Here is a 17,852-nt window from a genome sequence, read left to right as displayed (position 1 = left end):
CATGGGCAGATGCTGCAAGCGGAGGATCTTTCTTAGACAGGTCACCAGAAGATGGTATAGATCTAATAGAAAGGAAGGCAGTAGACAATCAACAATATGGAACAAGAGAAAATTCAGTGACTTTGTTGAAGGGAGTACATGAAATTGATAATGGTGCAGTTGATGGAAAGAGGATAGATGAAAGATTGAATAAGCTAGAAACCAAACTCGACGAGATTGCAAGTTTGTTTAAAACCTCAACTGAACAAATTGTTAAGAAGTGTGGAATTTGCATTTCAACTAACCATTATACTGATGAATGTCCTAGCTTGGTGGAGACCACTGTGGAAAACCCATCTCAAGCTTTTGCTGCAAACATGATTGGAGGAAATAGACCATACCAGAATTATCATGATTCATCCTCCAATAGATATCAGCAGAACAGACAACCTTATGTTCCACCTCAACAAAGGCAGCAATCTCAACCTGAAATGTCACTACAAGATTTCATGAAAACAATACTTGAGCAAAATTCAGAAATCAAGAAATCAATTGTAGATTTGACTCAGAGGGTGGAAAAATTAGAGGCTAAGGAATCAAACAAACTACCTGCACAAACAGTGATCAACCCGCAAAATGTAAGTGCTATTACTTTGAGAACGGGTAAGCAAGTAGAAAGCTCTGAAGGAGCCCACGAGGATGAAGATAAGGAGAAAGAAGGAGCACAAATTGATGATAATGGAGGACCGAGTGAACCATCACCTGAGACTACCATTGATAAATCCAGGTTAGTATCTTCTAACTCTTCTTCTAAAAATTCTTCTTCATCTTATTCTCCACCTCCTCCATATCTAAATCGGTTGAAGCCGAGAAACAAAAAAATGGAGGAATTAGATCAAGAGATCTTAAATACTTTAAAAAAGGTGGAGATCAATATTCCCTTGCTAGATGCTGTTCAACAAATCCCTAAATATGCCAAGTTTTTGAAAGAAATTTGTACAAATAGAAGGCGTTTTAGGGATAATGAGGTTGTGAATTTGGGAAGGAATGTGTCAAGCTTGATTAAGAAGCATATTGAAATACCACGAAAATGCAAAGATCCAGGTATGTTTTCTGTTCCATGTGTTATTGGAAATTCAAAGTTTGACAATGCCATGCTAGATTTAGGGGCTTCCATAAATGTAATGCCTTTATCAGTGTTTACTTCTCTATCTCTGGGACCTCTTAAGACTACTGGTGTGGTCATTCAACTGGCCAACTGTAGCACAGTTAACCCTGCAGGTGTGCTTGAGGACGTCCTTGTCCAAGTAGACAAATTAATTTTTCCTACAGATTTTTATATCTTGGACATGAAGGATGATGAAGGAATCAGTCCAACAACTATTATCTTGGGAAGACCCTTCATGATGACAGCACGAACCAAGATAGATGTGCATGCAAGATCATTGACAATGGAGATAAGAGACGAGAAGGTGCGGTTCAACGTGTTGGAAGCTGGGAAGCACCAGATTAAAGATCATTCTTTGTTTTGTATTGACTTATCAAGAGATGTTGTAAACAATTTTTCTTTTTCAAATATGTCGTCCCTAATTTTAGACGAAAAAGGAAACAGTAAAGCAGGTGATATTGAGGACGCAGTATTAATAGATGATACCTTTGTGGCGTCCGAGTGTGATGTTGAGGTGGCTGAGAATACCTTAGGCAGTAAGATGTTGCCATCTGTGGTACAGCCACCCGTTTTGGAGAAGGATGCTAAATCAGTGAGACAACCTCAAGGAAGACTGAATCCTCAACTGATGGGGGTTGTAAAGAAAAAGGACACCAAGTTGCTACAAACAGGTCTTATATATTCAAATTCTGACAGCACTTGGGTGGGCCCTATACATGTGGTTCCCGAGAAATATGGAATCACAATGGTCAAGAACGACAAGGACAAGTTGACTCTTATTCAAGACAGAAGTGGGTCACATAATGTAGTAGTTGACCATCTTAGTAGGATTGAAAAGGGAAAAGATAGCATTCCTATCCAGGATGACTTTTCCAATGAAGTCCTACTAGCATTCCTTCCACCATGAAGGAGGTAAGTTCCCTCATACTTTTTCTTTGCATTTTATATATAAGGCATACATTGAGGACAATGCATAGTTTAAGTGTGGGGGTGTGGGGAAACAATTAATTTTGTTCCCTATTTTGTTTGTCTATTTTGTTTGTTTTTAATAAATATTTGCATTGGATTTGAGAGTTTGAATCGGTAACTGGAATGATCATGAATTCAAGGAAAAAATGAGTCATGTTGATATGAGTGGATTGCTTTTATGATTTGCTGATTGAGTTGACTTGAGAATTTCCTGATTAAATCTTTTGTGAAAGAAATTTGAACCATGTGAGTTTTGAACTCAATGTTAAGGATGAACCACCATGTGCCATACCTATTTTTCTTGTGTGAATTGTCAATGTTTTGTTGATACTCTAATAGTTAGCTTGATTCTGTGTTGTGCTACTAAGGAGAATATGCATGATTTGATATGATTGAGGCATTGCTTGTTTTAGCTACTTGGCCAAATAAACTTGTCCTAACATTAATCCATTGGTACCCTCTTTGAGCCTTAAGCTTATTTTTCTTGTTTCCAGTCATTGTCAAATGAGAAAAGAAGAATCTTATGTTCCTTACCTTAGGAAAGAAGAAGGAGTAATGAATTCTGTTAGAAATAAAGTGATGAATAAGTGTGTGGGTGAGTACCTCACCCACAAAATAACTATTAAAAAAGCAAAAAGGAAGATGAAAAGTTAGAGTTTTCAAAAAAAAAAAAAAGGTAAAAAAAATCTTCCTTAAAAGAGCAAGAAATAGAGTTGTTTTTTAAATCAAGTGTCATTACTCTTTCTATATCAATTTCAAAAGCTCAGAAATTCCAAGAAAATTTCCTACCTTTACCTTGACCTCAATACAACCTTTAAAAAGCCCTCATGATCAATAATTGCATGTTTTCTGAAGTATGTGAATGATAGAGTCTTGTTAATATCAAGGGTGTCTACTTACATGGGTATTTTGAGTGTAAACACAAGCCAAAAACACTTGAGAGAGTTGGAGAGGAATAAATACATATTGACTTGAGTGTTATCTTTCATATTTCATTTTCTTGGGAATTCAAAAAGGTCCACTTATGTGTGAAGAATAGAGTGATTTCATTTGCATGTCCATGACAAAGTAATGTCTAGATGATTGATCTATGTCTAGTGCTACTCATTCTTTTGATCCAAATGCAAATATGGAATAAAATGACTCAGAACAAAGTCTTGGAATTAATCAATTTTGCCCAGGAGTGCAAAAGGATAAGTGTGGGGGTGTGATGAGTGCATATTTATGCCCACATTTATGCTTTAAAATTCAAATTTTTGATGGGATAATTGTGCTTAAATGGTTGATTTTAAGTGAATTTGTGATGATTAGAATTGTTGGGTTTGGGAAATAAAGAGACGTAAAAAGTGAGTTTTAGCGCATAAATTATTCTTGGATGTTCTAATGTTTATTTGTGCAGCTGAGAATATAAGTTTTATTGGTCCAAATGGCAATTCAAGGCCCAAAATCAGATTTTATTTGGAAAATTCAGAACGGGCTATAGTGCAGATAGAAGAAATTTCAGGGCATTTGTGCAATTTTGGAAAGTCAGAAAATCTAAAAGATAAAATTCAGTTGTTGAATTTAATTTGGGAATATCAACAGAAAATATCTTCCAAATAATTTTATCATTATCTAAATATTTTAGTTATTTGGAAGATATAGGATATAAGATAATTAAGTTAATATCTATCAAATATTCTTTAAAACTGATTTAATCTAATGAATATTTGAAAGATATAATATATCAACAGAAAATATCTTATCAACAAACTATTCAGAGTCCAAGCCCAATCAAGCCCTATTTAAAGAGACCCAGAGGACTTCACTTGATTCATTCTCTCATACTCCTCTCACTTTTCTTTCATCTTGTATTCAACTCCATTCATGGAGAGCTAAGCATCTAGGGCTATTCTGCTGTAATTCCATGACGGATTTTGAGGTTACGTTCAGTTAATGAAATTGTTTACTTTGGTTATTGATTTAAGTTGTTCTCTCTATGTCTTTCATCTCTCTATCTTGTTAAAAGCAAAGATTTTTGCATCATAATATGTTTGAATCTACATGCATATTGATTATATGAGTTTTAGGGTTTCTAGGTTTAAATTGAGAATCTACTTTGATTTAATTTAGGAACTTTCATATGATTAAATGGTTTTTACTATCAATTGAGAATGTACTTTGGTTGGTAGTAATAATTTCAACTATAATCAATTGAGAATTTACTTTGATTGATTAACTTTTAACTTGGTTAGGAGATTTAAGAATAGACATGATTAAACACAATAGAATTTGATTGAGAATGTACTTTGGTTGAATTTATTGTGAATAATCTAGAAAGGTTTTGCATTTGATTGAGAATTTACTTTGGTTAAATGCATGATCGCCCTCAAATTAATTAAGAATGTACTTTAATTAATTTGAAACTTAAACAATAATCAATTGAACAATTATCCGTGAATAACCGATGATGAATCTATCTTGGAAAAGCAGTGGAATTAGCCTATTTAATCATAACTGTTTTTAAGTTTATTATTTGTTCTTTAAACATTCTCCAAACATCATTTTTATTCATAAGCATTGCATAGCATAAGAGTCAGATATTCAAAAGCAATTCCGTGTTCGTTGGGAGACGACTCAGGGTTACTTTAGCCCTATCTACCTTCTTGAATACTACTTGGCAATACTGAAGTTGCCTTGAAAAGTAGTATTAATTTGATAGCTTCAACGACAGCCTATCAGTTAGTCCATTATCATTTTTGGCCAAGGTAATGTCCTTAGACTAGGATCTTCTACACTTCTCACCACATGTCCATTTCTACTCTACATAAGCTTAGATGGTTATTAGAGCGACATGTTAAACTCTAACATTTGAACTTCCACATCAATACATACACTAAAAAATGCCACCATAGAATCTGTTGTAATAATGCTATATTATTGCAAAAGAATATTTTGCAACCTTAATAAAACATTGATGGCAACGTTCCTTTTTAGGACGTTGGTATTTTTTTAATTGGCAAAGCAAAAAAGTTAACCAAGGTTCATGTATTTAAGTGCTGCAATGGTCAAATTATTTATTGTTTTTATTGTCTTTTATTAATTTTATTCTTCCTAGTTCTATAAACAGAGAGCTCTTCCCCCATTCCAAAACATCCAAAGTCAGTCTTTTCTGATTCTCCTTTCTTCTTTTCCTCTCCTAAAATTATTTTGTGTTTATTTTATACTCTTTTTAGAGATTCTTGCTAGTTCTGAGATCCTCAGAGATATTATGGGAAGTTCCTATTCTATCTTGGGGGACTTGTGCAATACACCGGGTATAAGTCCTTAAGACACGTCTCAGAAAATATTGTTCGTGATTCTGTCAACATTTTACAACAGAATCTCCCCACGAGATTCCTAGAATTACACCAAACACATATAATCCTCATATCCATTAACAAGAGCTCATCGTCATTATTTGCATGCATATTTATTCATATATCTATAAACCAGTCTCATATAAGCATCATAAATCAACTATCATTTTAACATCACACAGTCCTACATTAAACATACTAGAATAGTACATGTAAAATTTTTATATCAAACTTGATTAATTTTGCTCAGTGAGAACATCCACTCACTCAACGAGTAGTGCTTGAAGGCCTACTCGCCCCATAACTAAATAGCTTGTCGAGCAAAATTATCATGGAATTCAAAAACTTAAATTCTCCCAAAAGTCGCCTAACGAGACTTGTCTCGGACAACTACTGTCAAGTTAATGAGCTTCATGACTTTGGCTTCAACTAGTAATATATTCATACCCAACGACCACTAAGTTAATAGTTCTAAGTTTGATATCTTTAAATACACAAATTTGTTATAAATGCATTAATATATTTTTTAATGAGTTTATTTTATCATTATTAACTTTATAATTTTATATAAACAAATATATATTTTTTCATATAGTTTTTGTTATTATTTTTTAATAAAAATATTTTTTATTAAAATAAAATAATTGTATTATATAATAAAATACTTAAATGTTGAATCTTGATCCGACAATAAAGGTGTATCTCATTAACTTTTAAAAATAATTATTTAATTGTGAATATATGCTGAAGCAGCCTCTTTCATTGTTTGGTGCTTTATCCATCTTTGTTTGACGACGAATCCTGCAACTGCGCCGTTCCGGTAACTCGCTCTACTCTGTATTCTTCATATTTCGTCCAGGCAACGTGTTTTTCTCCCTTTTCCTTCCGCTGCATATTGAGTTTAATTTGTCAACACAATGTTGTTGAAAACTAAATACAACTACCCGCTTCTCCAAGTATTCGTATACTACGTTACTCATTACAAAATTTTGCATCAGATTCGCAAAATTAAATCAATTTGAACTGTGTTTATGTGGATTTTATTGTTTTTGCATTGAGTGATGCTGTCTCTCTAGGGTTCAGAGTGCTTGTTTTATTTATTTTGTCTTGTGAACGTTGTTGTGTCTTTGATTCAGCTTAGTTTAGAGATATAATGGCTTGTTTAGCTGATCGAGTTTTTGAGATATAAAAACGTTTATTTCTCAAAATCAGTTATTTATCAAACAGTTTAAATTGGAGAGTGAGTATATAGCACTGAATTCGCGATCGTGTGATCTGGTGACAATTGAGAAAGTGTAGTTGCTCTTGACAGCTATATTTGAATGCTAGGCAATGCTGATAAACATGGTGTTAATTTTTGTGAAACGAACATCATAAGATTGTGGGTTTGTGTTACTAGTAATGATTACCGTGTTTCTTTTAATATCAAATAAAACAGTATAATGGTTTGACGAAAAACTCTCTTTTGCCACCCTTCTACTACTATATTCAGTTTTCCAGCATTGAGCAATCTCTGTTTTGAAGCACAGCCACCCTCTCTGTACTTTGAAGTACGCCCATCGGCCATCCATCGCTGGATACCTTCTTTTCTCTGGCAGTTTCACAGCCATTGCAACCTTCGTGGGCACTGGGATCTTAGCTTCTGTCATCTCATCTACCACACTGCATTTTTGTTTATGGTCATGAATCATGATCAGTCTTTTTTTGGCCATCTTTTGTTAATTATTATGTCATTAATTTAGTTTTTAAATTTTTTGAGCATTTACGCGTATATAGCATAAATTATTTAATCCGTAGATAAATTTTCCGACTACTAGCCATTCCACTTTATCGTTTTCGGGACGGTCTGAATTGACCGGGCTAACCATTTTAGAGTGGATGTGTCAGGGAAGTAATAGAATCAAATTTTCACCATTGATGGACTCAACTTGTGTTCATAATCCAACGCAGTTTTGCATCAGACTATTTTTATCTGCATTTGAACTGAAGAATTGTTTACTGTTTTCGGTGTTTGATTTTCTATCTTCCTTTCTTCTGTGTTTCCTTTAAATATGGGTGGGGTTTATTTTAGGCTCTGCTAATGTCAATGGCTGATTTGGAGGGCGTAGAAGGTTACATGCCTTCTGCAGAATATGTGGAAGACAGTAATGAAGCTCTCATTAACTTGACTGACTCAACTGAACTTTTGTTTCTTAAGCTGCCTTCTTCCAATGTAAGTTTGTCCTTTATGCCTTTGGTTTTTTTTTTTTTGAACTGAATCTTAACTGTTGATGCCAACTAAATGAAAAAGAAAAATCCTTAAGGATTGATATCATTGTTATTACAAAAGTGAATGATCAAGTGTAGTATCAAGTAAAATTAAAAATAAAAATTAGTTCATTGGCTTTTGTTTCCAAACAATTAGGTTTCTTTTTTTATCAAGCCTCTCTACTAAGCGTAGTTTTTATTGTGTTATATTCTGTTTGGAGATTAAAAGTTGCAGTACATGTTTCATGTTAATTTTTATTGTGCTAGATCTCATTAAAGAGTGTGAAAAAATACATTTCTGTGTATTACCTCTATTCATTTGCTGACGTTTACCCCTTACTTTATTATAGGAGACTGATCAATTTTTATAAATTTTTAAGGTTGCATTTTATTCAAATGAACTGGTGTTTGTATTGGTGGTATTTCCTTCCATCTAGCAGTTAGATGATGGAAGAAGAGTCCTTTTTGGTGTTGTGTTAATTATTGCCATTGTTGTCTTGCTTGATGTGTGTATGATGCTTTTGTCCAGGATTTTTTATCTGACATAAATGGACAGAAATTGTTTCTCACACTTAACAATGGTGGTAAGCTAGCCAGCTTTGAGGGTTCATCAGGTAAATAAAATTAATCATCTGTGTTCTCAACTTCAAGTTTTGCATGATTGATCTCTAAATGGTGTTTTTTTTTGTGTGTGGGGAAATGAATATGATTGCTTTCTGCAAGGGCCTTAATTTTCATATTATGTTGGCAGGTAAGGTATATGATTTTGTAAACTTTTTTGCTCAGAAGCCAGATGAAACAGTTTTTGTTTCCTCTACAGAACCAACAATTGGTAAGCATCCATATATTTTGTTTTTCTTGTTTAATGTCATATGAAGGATATCAACAATAATTTTGAGAATTATTCTAGCTCACAGAGAGCAAGAGCTTTTTTGTTATTTATTATTTGAGGTAGACTCTCAAGTTATTAGAACATGTAAGATGGGACTTTATTTGGTCATTTCAATGTAAGAATTATTTGAGAAGTATCCCAGCTTTCCGACAGAGCTTTATTGTTAGTTACTATAATTTGAGGTAAAATCTCAAGCCATAAGAAGAGTAGTGTCTGGTTTTGCATCAAGTGTTGTTTGAGTAAATAACTTTTACAAAGGTGTTGAATGTACTTGGTGCAACATTATATCTAATGAGTTTATGATAGTAAGAGTTCATTTGCTCCACATTTTTTATTTTAAAAATTACTTCTAAAAAAATTTCGGTGTGTCTGTTTAACCTTCTAAAATAATAAAACATGAAAATTCTCATTATTTTTTACAAGCTGCTTTGAGTAGCCTTCTTTTGAAAAACTTCTAGATTCAACCCTTATCACTTTTGCCAAACTGGCCAGCCAGCCCATTTCTCCATCTCAACATTTGCTAGTAATTTTCATGAGTTTCAAGTCTGGTTTCTATCCATTTGGTGAACCATGAAACCTCTAATCTGAGGTTTGATTGGTTTGTTCAATTAATGTTTTTCTTAAAAAAAGCATGTGAATATAAGTCCAATGTTCATGTAACAGGAAGTTATATTGTAAGTACAGTGCCAAATGATTTACTTTAGATTTTGAACTTGACCAGCAGCTTTCTCATTAGCTTTGTTTTTCAGAAACTGTGAATTCACGTGGATCTCACTCCCGATTTTGTTCCCCATTCCCCTTTCACCCGCCCTTTCTATATTTGGATTGGATTTTCCCTTGCTGTATTTGACTACTTTTCTTGTCACTTTGTCTTGCTAGAATCTGGTTCTTGCGAGTGTTTAATAGCACTTTTAATTTTGTATAGGTTTCTAATTTGTAGCCTTTTAATTCAAGCATTAAGAAAAGTTATTTCTTTTGCTTTACTGCAGCAAAGATTTCAATGCGAGTTTCAACCATCCATTACCCTGATCCTAAAGAACTTGAGAACCTCAATTCAATCAACGCAAGACATGCACATCGAAATTCTTCTGGAATCACTGGGACAACTTCATCTCGGTACTTTCCTATGCAAAGTGGTGGACGTGCAGCTTCATCAAAAGGTAGCAGACAGAGAAGCTCCTTGTCTGGAGTTACTGAGCCATCAAGTATTTCGAAAAAAGGACACGTGTCTAAATCTAAATTCAACTTGTCTGAGTCCTCACATGGTCACAGCACTGGCATTTCCTCTATGTCCGTAGACAATTCTCATGAAGGAAAACCAAAGAGAAGAAAACACACGGAATAATGTTTCCTATACCCGCCATGGCCTTTAATAGTGTAATTTTTAAAATTAACATTATCCCGGGCCTAACTATATAGGAAAGAATAGGGCAACACTTTTATGTTGCAAAAGGATGATAAATATTTGTATTTTCTTTGTATTTTTCAAATTGTCATTTACTTCAGTTGCACAATGCTCACTGATTTAAGGACCCTTTCTTTTCTCATTTTTCTGGCCTCTTTTTGTGTATTGAAAGCGCTATATTAATTTAGTTATGTTCTTCCTAATGTTGGATTGTTTTAATCCTAATAATGTCTTTGAAAGCCTGCTGCCACCACATCGTTAGGGCCTTTGTTGTCAAAACTGGACTGAGAATGAATTTTTGATGAAATTATATTTGTTTTTTTTACAAAAGAAAAAATAGGAGAGAAAATAGATGTGAAGGGGCTAAGGAATAATGAAGGTAGGATTGCCAACTTAGGATTTAAGAATAACGAAGATAGAGGATTTAAAATTAGTTTCATAAGAAAGACATAATGAAGGTAGATATAGAATATATTTTAGAAATTACGCTTCAGGAACTAATTTCATAAATATAAAATAAGAACAAGGGAAAGAATATCAACAGGGAACAAAAGTGATAATAATAACAGGGGTAGTTGAATTGGTTGAATTCATAAAGCTGAAGTTAAACTTAAGCATTGTAGAATTCTGTAGGGCTTTCTTTACAAAAAATAAGTGCATATTAAGCTTATAAAAAACCGGTTACTATTTTCAGTTTTTAATAAAATATTAATTAATTATTTTTAAAGAAAACATATCAATATGTGCATTTAAAACGGGTTAAAAAGTATTTATTGAAAATGTAAGATAATTTGAATAAGTAATATATTTATATTTATTTAATAGTATAAATCACACATGTTAAAAAGATGTCAAAGTTTATTAAAGAAAAACATGAGGAAGATTGAGAAGATGAACGATACATGGCATGAGATGCTTGTGTGGAGAATGAGTACTGATAAGCAATGTTCCCAGCGAAGAGGTTAAGAAGCATTGAAATATATGGTTAACATAAAAAAGGTTAAAATTATTTTTCAACAACAATTTTAGAATATATCCTTATATCAATAGAAGAAGATAATTCATTATGATTTAGAATTTTTGTTGTATCTTTATATATGGTAACAATTTTAGTTATTATCGTGTTGTCTATGTAAAATTCATTTCAATTTTAATATAATGGTTTGTATATAAAATACACGACAATTCTCATCACCTTTATATTATATGGTGTAGGTCTTCTCTTTTATATTATTTATAAAAAAAATGATGTCCACATGCAAAATTCCACCGTGAAGATTGGCGAAGAATTCTCGTCACCTTTGGAAAAGGTTTAATACAGTGCAAAACTACTCTGAAACCAAATAATCTTTTTTTTCTCTCTCTGTCTCTTTGTGATAAAGAATATGTCGATGGTTCCAAAAGCAAACCCCTTCGAGGACTCCCCTTTCACGGCGCTTTCCACCTCCGGCCTTTCCGGGCACGGGTCGTTTCGGAGCGGGCAGTTCATGTGGGAGGAGACGGCGGAGGCGCACGTGCTGAAGGGCGAGGTGCCGGGGCTGAGGAGGGAGGAATTGAAGGTGGAGATAGAAAACGGAAGAGTGCTTCAGGTGAGCGGAGAGAGGGTGGTGGAAACAGAAGAAGACAGCGACTCCTGCCGCCGCCTCCACCGCGGAATCTCGAAGTTCAAAAACTGTTTCACGATCCCTCCTCATACCCAACCCGATCGTATGATGGCCTCCATGGAAAACGGCGTTCTCACCATCACTCTGCCAAAGCTCAATCCTCCCATCGCCATTTCCAACTGATAACTTAACAACAATTCTTTTCATATCTACTCTCTTCTCTTCATATGTAATATCCGTTGCAGTAAAAATAGACAAAGAAATCTTCATATTTGTTTTCAATGAGATATATATATATAAAAAATAATAAAAAGGTTTGCATTTTTTTGAGTTTCTTAACATTGAAAATGAGGTAAGTAATAAATTAAATAATACGACAGAAATTATTCGATTTTTCATCCTCTATTTTTTTTTTTCAGTTTTTTGAAGGTTCTTTTCCTCCTGTATCTTCCGAATTAGATAACTCTGATATTGGGCTTGGGCTTTTGTTGGTTTTTCTGTACTGTGGGCCTTAAGTAGTTCATATCCATAAGTACATGGAAACAAAAGACCAGAACCTTCTCAATATTGCTGGGTAAATATAGAAGTTTGTGGAATAATCTGAAAGAGGTAAAACCATACCAAAGTGAAACCAGAATTTTCTGGAACATACTACATTATCTTTTTACTTCCTATAAATACTGCATCAATTCCTTCGCTTGTCATCAAATCACAAAAGTATAATCTGCTTACCCTTTCCCTAAATCTCCCAACTTTCGAATTTCTGCAAGTAATAGAAACCGAAGATGTCACTGATTCCAAGTTTGTTCGGTGGGCGAAGGAGCAACGTCTTCGATCCATTCTCTCTGGATGTATGGGATCCCTTCAAGGATTTTCCTTTCCCCAATTCTCTTTCTTCTTCCTTCCCTGAATCTGGTCGGGAAAATTCTGCATTTGTGAGCACTCGTGTGGATTGGAAAGAGACTCCGGAGGCACACGTGTTCAAGGCTGACATTCCGGGACTGAAGAAGGAGGAAGTGAAGGTGGAGATAGAAGATGATAAGGTTCTTCAGATAAGCGGAGAGAGGAACTTTGAGAAGGAAGATAAGAAGGACACGTGGCATCGTGTGGAGCGTAGCAGTGGAAAGTTTATGAGGAGGTTCAGATTGCCTGAGAATGCAAAAGTGGATAAAGTGAAGGCTTCAATGGAAAATGGTGTTCTCACTGTTACTGTTCCCAAAGAAGAGATTAAGAAGCCTGATGTCAAGGCCATTGAAATTTCTGGTTAAGTTTACTTTGTTACATTGCTGGAAATATGAGAATGTTGTGTTGTTGATGCTATAAAGATGCTGTTAATGCTTGTTGAGAAATAAAATTTCGTTTTGATCATACCTTTTGGTAAAGGGAATCTGCTTCATTAAGAGGATGATTGCCCTTATGTGTTCTGAATTTGGATCTGAGTTTTTTTTTTTTTTTTTTTTTTTTTTTTGTGATGCAGAAGAATGTTGAACATCAAATGAAGAAGTAATATTAATAGAAATACAAAGTTTGATTTCAATTATACATTTCTAAAATATGATAACTTAAGAGAATTTTTAACTGATACAAACTTTGGATACATGAAATACAATGGATCACAAAATTTGCATGAATTGACTCGAGAAACATTAGACATATGGACCATGGCAAGATCTCTTCTTAAAATAAAATTTATCTACTAAACAAATTAATTTCATATATTCACAAATTCGATCATAATTTTTTTTAATGTGAACTTTAATAAAATGATATTTAATTTCAAAATACTTACTTGTAAAATGCTTTAGAATATTGAATTACATTTTTAGTTAGATTGATAGTATTAATGTTATTGAATTTAAAAGGAATATTATCTAGTTTTAAGTCACGGTCACGTTGCTCCAACCTTAAAATTTGAATGTAGCTGTAATATGTACAATTTTCTTTATCATGTCATAAAATCAAACTTCCAAATGAATGATTAAGTTTAAAAATAACAAAATTTGAATAAGAAAACCAATCAGATTTAAAAACGTATCACGTGATCTCACAAGTCACATATATATTTCCTGTTAAATACTTTAAAAAGAGAATTGAACTGTATATTCAAGAATTTTGAAAATTTTACAAAATTGTTAAATTGAAAGACAAGGCATGTTTGCGATAAGATAAGTGGTATAATTTATTAAAATAGAGAATAAATAGTTTTCGACAATTTAACATATTAATCGATTATCGAAGATAAGTTAAAATAGCAATGTTATTTTTACATTTTAGGATAAACAAAAAATATTTAGGACATCTAGTTTTTTTTTTCTTGTGTAAAATTTAATCTTAAATAATGATTTAGTGAAAATTGATAAAGTGTGTCAAAAATTCAATTTAACTTCAGATAGGTGTATAACCTCTTGATACGATATGTTTTTCTAAAAGTAATTGTATTGCTCGTATAAACAAAAGATATTGAAAATACGTTTTTATAATATTTTCCTATCTTTTTTAATGTTCTTTTAAAGTAATGTTCTTTTGAACTAATTTATCTCTATAAATAAAGAAAAAACAACACAAATAAGAAAGTATTATTTGCATATGTTAAACATTTATTAGTTTTTAGCTTTATACATATACTTTGTTTTAGAGTAACATTATAAGTTTAAGATGTTTATATTTAGTGTGTTATTTTAAATAATTTCTTTTTAATAATACTATTTTATTAAATATTATTGTTATACTTCAAAATAAAGGTTGTTAGACGTTTTGTCTTAACATCACATTACTATTTAATTAGATTCAATTGAACTTCAATCCTTTATGTCAATTTAATCAAACTCAATTGAACTTCAATTTCATCTCGTGATCCTTTTGTTGTTTTTAAAATTAAAGGTTTATTATACTGAGAGAACTTAACATACTAAGATAAATGAATTTTCCTAACAAAATTTGTTAAAACTCTTGAGTAGAATACTTTACAATGAAAAACCAAAAACACATCGACTAACTCTGTAGATAACACAAATCACAATTAAACAGAATTAGACATAATCAAATTAAAGATAATTAAGTAAATTAATTCACAGCTTTTTTATCTTTCCATATAATCATTAACTATTTGATTAAAAATATAAAAAATTATAAAAAAAATATCAGTTTTTTATATCATATTCTTACTCCAACTTGTTCATATAATGATAACATCTCGTCATATAGAACAATTACACCATCTCGTTTTACACTCAAATTGTTCCAAATAATCTTTTTATATCAACATTATAATCAAAGATGTATAAACAATACAAAGATTTTCGAAGAGAAATGTAAGTTAGAAAGATTTGTACCACCATGTATGACTTGTAATTAGGAAAATTTTGGTAGCTTATTTCATTAGGTGTAGATTTATAATACCAACAATTCTAATTCATTAGTGTAATTTTAGAACTTTAAGAAAGGTGAGTGTTATTTATGATAGTTTTAAAAAGTAAATATATTTAAAAATTATAATAAGTGTAAATACCATTTTCTTAAAATTATAAAAAAAGATAATTATTATCCTAATTGAACGTTTAACTGAATAAATTGAAAACCGATCACTATGTCATTGCCTTCTAAGATTTTTTTTTTTCATAATTCAAGGAGACTTTTAAGTAAAAGACCAGACAACCGTTACCAAATAAAGTTTTTTTATTGAGGTTCTTCAATTAAATAAATAAAGTTTATTTTTTGTCTAGTTCAGGCAAGAAGCTATAAAACTATTTGATGGATGCTGATAGGCGTAGTAGTGGAAAATGAGTCAAACACTCAGACATGAACATACATATGATTGCTGGAAATAGTAAGATTAAAAACTCAATTATAATAAAAGGGTAAAATGCAATAGGAGCTGAATTCTCTGCAATCTGAAGGAAATGTATACTTCATCAATTTCAAAAGGAAAAATTTTTTTAACAAAGGAAAATTTTTTTTACCAACTTTTTTTTTAACAACTTTTTTTTTTGACAATTTCTTTTTTTTACAACTTTTTTTACGGATCCTGATCAGAAATATTCTTACAAACCAAAGTTATCAAAATGAAATTTTATTCCTCAGCAACCATTACTTGTATTTTACACCATCTTTCTGTAACATCAATCACACCCAAAATCCATACAAAACATAACACTGATTTTGAAGGAATTAACTAATTAAGCTTAACCAGAAATTTGAATGGCCTTGACTTCAGACTTCTTAACATCTTCCTTAGGAACAGTAACAGTAAGAACACCATTCTCCATAGAAGCCTTCACTTCATCCATTTTTGCATTCTCAGGCAATCTGAACCTCCTCAAGAACTTCCCACTGCTACGCTCCACGCGATGCCACGTGTCGTTCTTATTTTCCTTCTCAACGTTTCTCTCTCCGCTTATTTGAAGAACCTTATCATCTTCGATCTCAACCTTCACTTCCTCCTTCTTCAGTCCTGGAATCTCAGCCTTGAACACGTGTGCCTCTGGCGTCTCCTTCCAGTCCACACGTGTGCTCACAAATGCAGAATTTTCTCGACCAGATTCAGGGAAAGGAAAATCCTTGAAGGAATCCCACACATCCAGAGAGAATGGATCATAGACGTTGCTCCTTCGTCCACCGAACAAACTTGGGATTAGCGACATTCTTATGATTATAATATTTGGCAGATATTTAAATCTTTCCACAGGCTGTAGCGTGACCGTATTCAGTTAACTCTAGTGTTTGATGATGACTGAGAAACTGATGCAATGATATTTATAGGAAGTGCAAGGATAATGTAGAGTGTTCCAGAATATTCTGTTCTCATTTCCTTCATTCTTTCCGGTTCGACATCATTCTAAAAACTTCTAGACTTATTCCGCATTTCTATAAAGTTCCTGTGCTTTTCATTTTATTCTGTTAATTTTTATTTAATTATTTTTATCCACCCATTACAATGTATTATAGCAAAAAAATATTTTGAGAATTTTACTGGAATAAATATTTCATATAAAAATTCTCTGAAAATTTTACTGAAATAAATATTTTGAGAAATTTTTAAGAAAAAATAACATTCACAACAGAATTTCATGAAAAAATGATATATAAATTTTCTTAAGAAAAATGTATATTTCCACATATTGAGCTTATGAAACTTAATATATAGTTTTATGTAAAGTTGAAAATACAAAATTAAAGAGTAAATTTATTAGAAGGACTTCGTATGATACCACAAATATACAATAGAAATTTTAACATCACATAAATAACTTTATACGTAAATAATAAAATTCACATAAAGAAATATTTACATAAGTAATATTTGTTTTATTAATATTTTCAAATTAATGATATACAACTAAAATAAAGGAAAACATATAAATTTATATATGAATTTACAAAAAGAAAATATACAAAGATATTTTCAGAAAGATAATTAAAAAATTCATAAATTTATGAAACTCAAAAGTTACTTTATAATCATCTTACTTCATCAAAACCACTCAAACAATTAAATTCAAGGAAATTACTTAATTATGAAATCCCAAAAATCAGATTCAATCAATAAAAATTTTACTCATCTAACTCTTCTATCATTATTTTCAAATCAATTTCATAACATAACAATATCAACTATTAATAATTTCATAACATAACAATATCAACCATTAATAACTTCATAGTACAAAACCATTAATAAGGAAAGCTAGTTAATTTAATTATGATTTTTTATATATGAGATTGTTGTTTGGATGGTTACATGTGTGGGAAATTGCATGATTGATTTTTCTGCATTGATTTTATGCTTGCTGAAATCTGTAAATTAGTTGGAAGTCTTTTAAGATGTATTCTGTCACTGTTTGGTTCTGGTTTTAAGGAAGTGGAAAGGTGAAAATGAGACTTTGGGGTAGGGAGAGAATTTGGTCAGTGGAGAAAGTCTAGACAAGTTTCTTTAGACCTGTTAGAACCATTAAGCCTCTCTAAAATGTGTCAAAAGTGAAAAATGGATGTTTGGTCATTGAGTGGTGATTATGCATAATTTGGAATATGATACGAATTTCTTAGGATGATGTTAGAAAGGTTGAGGTATCCTTGGATAGGTGTAATTTGGTATATGAATCATGTTTGGAGGATTAGAAGTTGGGAAGTGGTAGGACTTGGTGAAGATAGTGGTTGATCATAATTGTGTAGCTATTCTGCAGAATTATGCAGATCGCCAAGTTTCATTCATTAATCGTTCGACTTTCTTCTTGTGTTCGGTTTTAACTGGGTT

At 32.1% G+C, this 17,852-nt stretch overlaps 4 protein-coding genes across 4 annotated transcripts; 3 read left to right on the top strand and 1 right to left on the bottom strand.

The window, feature by feature from the left end:
* The first annotated feature begins 6,161 nt into the window (after positions 1–6,161).
* LOC124833734 (uncharacterized) lies at positions 6,162–10,140 on the top strand. Its single transcript, XM_047308274.2, has 5 exons — positions 6,162–6,274; positions 7,526–7,666; positions 8,231–8,315; positions 8,453–8,533; positions 9,583–10,140. The coding sequence occupies exons 2-5, from the start codon at positions 7,535–7,537 to the stop codon at positions 9,936–9,938; spliced, it is 654 nt and encodes a 217-aa protein (XP_047164230.1). The 5' UTR covers positions 6,162–6,274; positions 7,526–7,534; the 3' UTR covers positions 9,939–10,140.
* A 1,146-nt stretch (positions 10,141–11,286) lies between these two features.
* LOC148205699 (17.4 kDa class I heat shock protein-like) lies at positions 11,287–12,474 on the top strand. The gene has a single exon (XM_088103691.1). The coding sequence runs from the start codon at positions 11,384–11,386 to the stop codon at positions 11,783–11,785; it is 402 nt and encodes a 133-aa protein (XP_087959817.1). The 5' UTR covers positions 11,287–11,383; the 3' UTR covers positions 11,786–12,474.
* LOC148205698 (18.5 kDa class I heat shock protein) lies at positions 12,388–12,970 on the top strand. The gene has a single exon (XM_088103690.1). It carries the CDS (start codon positions 12,388–12,390, stop codon positions 12,868–12,870), a length of 483 nt encoding a protein of 160 aa, XP_087959816.1. The 3' UTR covers positions 12,871–12,970.
* Positions 12,971–15,628: 2,658 nt separating this feature from the next.
* On the bottom strand, positions 15,629–16,370 carry LOC148205697 (18.5 kDa class I heat shock protein-like). The gene has a single exon (XM_088111727.1). It carries the CDS (start codon positions 16,240–16,242, stop codon positions 15,784–15,786), a length of 459 nt encoding a protein of 152 aa, XP_087967853.1. The 5' UTR covers positions 16,243–16,370; the 3' UTR covers positions 15,629–15,783.
* Between the last annotated feature and the right edge of the window lie 1,482 nt (positions 16,371–17,852).

The sequence above is a fragment of the Vigna umbellata genome, chromosome 1 (assembly GCF_029865625.1).
Source record: "Vigna umbellata cultivar VRB3 chromosome 1, Vumbellata_1.0, whole genome shotgun sequence".
In the NCBI taxonomy this organism is placed as follows: Eukaryota; Viridiplantae; Streptophyta; class Magnoliopsida; order Fabales; family Fabaceae; genus Vigna; species Vigna umbellata.
The sequence above is the reverse complement of the archived record's forward strand: the minus strand, read 5'-3'. Positions and strand labels throughout refer to the sequence as shown.